Source organism: Nymphaea colorata, chromosome 7 (assembly GCF_008831285.2).
Source record: "Nymphaea colorata isolate Beijing-Zhang1983 chromosome 7, ASM883128v2, whole genome shotgun sequence".
Lineage (NCBI taxonomy): Eukaryota > Viridiplantae > Streptophyta > Magnoliopsida > Nymphaeales > Nymphaeaceae > Nymphaea > Nymphaea colorata.
Genome location: NC_045144.1, coordinates 24012848 through 24017152, shown reverse-complemented (window position 1 = coordinate 24017152; position 4305 = coordinate 24012848). Strand labels below are relative to the sequence as shown.

General features: G+C 40.8%; 1 protein-coding gene across 1 annotated transcript; it reads right to left on the bottom strand.

Annotated features, from left to right (window-relative positions):
- Positions 1–2317: 2317 nt before the first annotated feature.
- On the bottom strand, positions 2318–4305 carry LOC116257237 (L-type lectin-domain containing receptor kinase SIT2-like). Its single transcript, XM_031633844.1, has 6 exons — positions 4159–4305; positions 3275–3856; positions 2928–3192; positions 2780–2837; positions 2534–2693; positions 2318–2449 (listed from the first exon to the last, which is right to left on the bottom strand). The coding sequence occupies exons 1-6, from the start codon at positions 4303–4305 to the stop codon at positions 2318–2320; spliced, it is 1344 nt and encodes a 447-aa protein (XP_031489704.1).

The window sequence follows — 4305 nt, the reverse complement described above, 5'->3', positions numbered from 1 at the left end:
AAATTGTACATTCAGGCAATCATCCACATTGAACACAAGTCAAGACACAAAGAATAACAGTAACAAGCCCATCATATGATGGAACCCAACCTCTATCTAAAACTTATCCTTGAACAATCGGAATGGGAAATAAAATGGTGAAAAATATTAAAGATTCAAGAAGAGAAACAAATAATAGATATATATGTGTGTGTGCGTGTGTATAGGGTGTTCACCTCATGTCGCTTTATTGAGAACATTAAAGTTGAAGAGATCCAGATGGATGTGGCTCCATAGAGTCATGCATTGTGTTGTAAGAGGCATACCCTTCATGCCTTCAAGCATACACCTCAAAGCTTTTTTGCAGAAAAACAAAGGTGCCCCTTACCCTGAAGCGTGTGCTTTCACTAGAACGTGACAGCAGCTACAGGGTTCTAACCTAGAAAGCATTAAAAGGTAAAAGCATTCCTGAGACCATGCGGATAATTGTCATAATAATATATTATGGAAAAATCTGTTGGAATTAATTTTGTTCCCCACGTAACCCAGTTTCTGCCTATCTCAAAATTTACAGCAAGAAAACAATAATGAACTTACCACCCAAAAGTTACGTCAATCATTTTCCAGCCGTTTTTGTATAAATCATATTCCATTGGATTTAAGATAGTTGTTTCATAATTTAGTGAAATCGACCTTAGTTATGTGCCTTAATAAGAAACATGGATCGCCCGCATAGAAGTTCTATTCAGACCGGGACTCTTTTCAGAAACTTTATGATTCCAAATTTCATCGCACTCACGGCGACATAAAATACTCCATCCTAACACTCTGAATATTCAACAGAACCATAATTAATTTCAAGGTTTTGGGAAGAAATGTGAAAGGCATAAGACTAAATCAGGTCAGCCACTATGTTATAGAACAAAACTTCTGATGAGCTAGAGCGGGCGATGGCGGAGATGACGGTAATGTTATTTTTTTTTTAACAAAACTTTTGGTGAGCTAGTGCTGACGATGGTGGAGATGACGGACCACCCTTTTCCTCTTTTAAGAGGCCACGCCTCCCCCTCACCCACAGGCCTCCCTGCTCTCTTCTGTCATTTTTTTCTCAATGCCTCACCACTTTTTCCTCTGAAAACCACTCCGTATATTTTCAAAAAACATATCTTAGTTTTTTTTTTTTTACTTTTCTTTCTTAACCATCCTGAAGGTAAGTCATCCACGATTAAAGAAGCAAACACAAACAAGAAATTTATGTGAAAAGTCATTTTTGCCTTAGAAAAAATGAATTTAGCTAAGAACCAGAAAATAGACATCATTTTGAAAAACAATCACAATAAATTTCACTAAATATGTGGCACGGAAATTTCACTAAATATGTGCAATTAAAAGAACTTTAGTGGCAATTTCAATCTTCTATCACCACAAAACGATTTTTAATGAGATATTGTCTTTCCCAAAGCAGGTATCTACTTCCATATTTATGAGATATGCAAATATTGCGACTAAATCGGAAGTCACTGTCATGACTTTCTGCTGAGTTTTCTATGGCGCAGCATCCTGCCCAGTAAATGGTTATAATTTTTCAGTGATACTTGATACGTGCTATTGAAGATAAGCATTCTTGTCATATCTTCTTTTGTAAAAAGTTGGCATTTGGTTCGTGCTTGTGTTTGTTAACATGAAAATTTTTGTTCTAGGAATCATTAGCCGAAAACACATGTTAAAACTAATATTATAGGAAGTATCAATAAATTTGAAAACTAACATGAAAACGAGTAGAAGTAAGACAATGGTTAATGAAAACTTGAACTTATATTCATAACAATACAGTTTCACAAATATTATTCAACACATCGAAAATGAGCTGAGAAAAAGTTAAAACAATGTAAGAGAAAAAGAGACAATCAACTATGAAACCTTGAATATTTTATTCCTACTGATTGTACAAATCATAGATACATTATGGTAGGCGAAGCCTATACAGATTGGAGCATAGAAACCGCAAGCAAAGGTGACTCGGACTCGGACCCAAGAATAACAGATGTGAGAGATCTTGTAGCCGATTACTAGTCAAGAAGAAACAAGCAAAATATCATGTTTTGCTACCTTAACAACTTTTACTGAACTATGACTTTTAACTGATCCTTCTGCAAAGACATGCTGGAGTTGTCTCCATATGTTATGATCAGCCTAAGTGTCCTGAAGTTGTTGATACCTTATTTGAGGAAGGATACTACAAAGTTAATTGGTCCTTGCCGATATCATCTTGAAGTACTGAATCCTTGTAATTTAGATATTCTTGCACCGGGGCATCGCCATTAAGAAACTGAGTCAATTACTGCATGTTTGGCCTTGATTCAGGTGCAGTCTGTGAGCAGAGCATGCCAAGCTTCAGCACAAGCTGTCCTTCCTCCACCACATAGCAATTCTCAAGCTTCTTGTCCATAGCGTCTGGTGTTTGTCCACCCTGCCACAAATAGTCAACTAACTCCACCAGAATAATCTACTCAGAGGGCTTCCTGGGCTCAAAAGGCCTCCTTCCACAGGCCACCTTTAGGAGTAAGGCACCATAAGAATACACATCCGAACTCGTCATGGACTTGTAGGTGTGGGAGAGCTCCAGCGCCATGTACCCGAAGCTCCCAACGATGTGGGTTGTCTTTGGGTTGGTCCCATGACCAAAGAGTCTGGCATGCCCAAAATCACTCAACCTGCCATTTAGATCACCATCCAACAACACATTACTTGCTTTAACATCCTGTGCACAACCACTTGCTCCCATTCTTCATGAAGATACAGCAGGCTGGAAGCAATTCCCTTCAGAATATTGAACCTCTGTTCCCAACTGAGGCTTCCTGCTTTCACATCAAAAAGCAAAGTGTCTAGGCTCCAATTTGGCATGAATTCATAAACCAAGAGCAGGTCGTCTCCTCATCTACACCAACCATGCAATTGGACCAAGTTTATGTGTCTCATCCTCCCCAAGCTCGACACTTCTGCAACAAACTCCCTCATTCCCTGTTTTGACTCAGGCGATACTTTCTTGACTGCAACTTCCAATCCGGTGCCTGGCATCACACCTTTGTAGACACTGTCGAAACTTCCTTTGCCCAATTCATCCATGAAACCCTTGGTTGCCCTGTAGAGTTCCCTGTATGAGAACCTATGTGGGTAGTCTATCTCCCATCCTTCTATCTTCTTGGATGTCAGCTTTCAATTCCTATAGGCCAAATAAGAAATGCCAACTGTGATCATGAGAAATGATAGATCCACCAACGCTACAGAAATGTACGTTCAAGAACAACTTAGAAGACTTCCACAGAGGAAATTCATCACTAATAGAGGGAAGGCGTGAAAGGTCCAGGTGTTGTTCGCTCATCTTGACGCTCCATCCCAAAATATAGTGCTTGCTAACCAGCCTGTCTGTACCAGAAGAGAATCCAGCATACATGTGTTCAAGCAGAATAGGGGACAGATCAATGGGATATGAAATGAGTGAGCGGTTAGGCTGGAGTGGGTGTGACAATGGAGCTATGGTGACATTCAGCTGCTTCATCTGTCCATCATATTCTATCCATGCCTGAATGGTCGTCTTGCTATCTAGAACCACCCATTCCATCTTGCCATACTCTATATAGTAAGCAGCAGCTGCAGGGGCATTGGATATTACACGGTTAACGTTGATGGCCACATGGCTTGCATTTGTATCCATCAAAATTGCTTGTTGAGCGGTGTCGAATTCAACTGAAAATATATGATTGGTGGGGTTTCTGTTGTTCGACTCGTTGAAGAGGTCGAGGTAGCGGCCTCTAGTGGCATCAGAGAAGTTGGTGGAGGGCGCCACGACGAAGGCGAAGCCATGGCCACCTAACTCCTGGAACTCCGATACAATGTCAAACACGGAATGAGTACTGAATGATTGGGTTGTCCTAGCAAAGGGAGAGTTTTTTTAATTGAAGAATGGAACGATTGAATGCATGGCCTTTGATGGCTGAATTCATGCTACGACTATCATTAGTCAGGAAAAGGGTCCTCGTCTCGTTAACGGTTGTAGAGTCTGATAAGCTCAAGTCTGACTGCTGGAAGCTGTTGAAAACAAAGATGCTATCGAGTGCAGCCACAGGTGATCATGCTACGACTACCGTTAGTCAGGCAAAGGGCCCCCATCTCGTTAACGGTTGCAGAGTCTGATAAGCTCAAGTCCGACCGCTGGAAGCCATTGAAGACAAAGATGCTATCGAGTGCAGCCACAGGTGATCTGCAGATATGAGCAAGAATACGAAGAAGGAAGATCAGAAGAAACCCTGACAGCTGAAGCGCCAT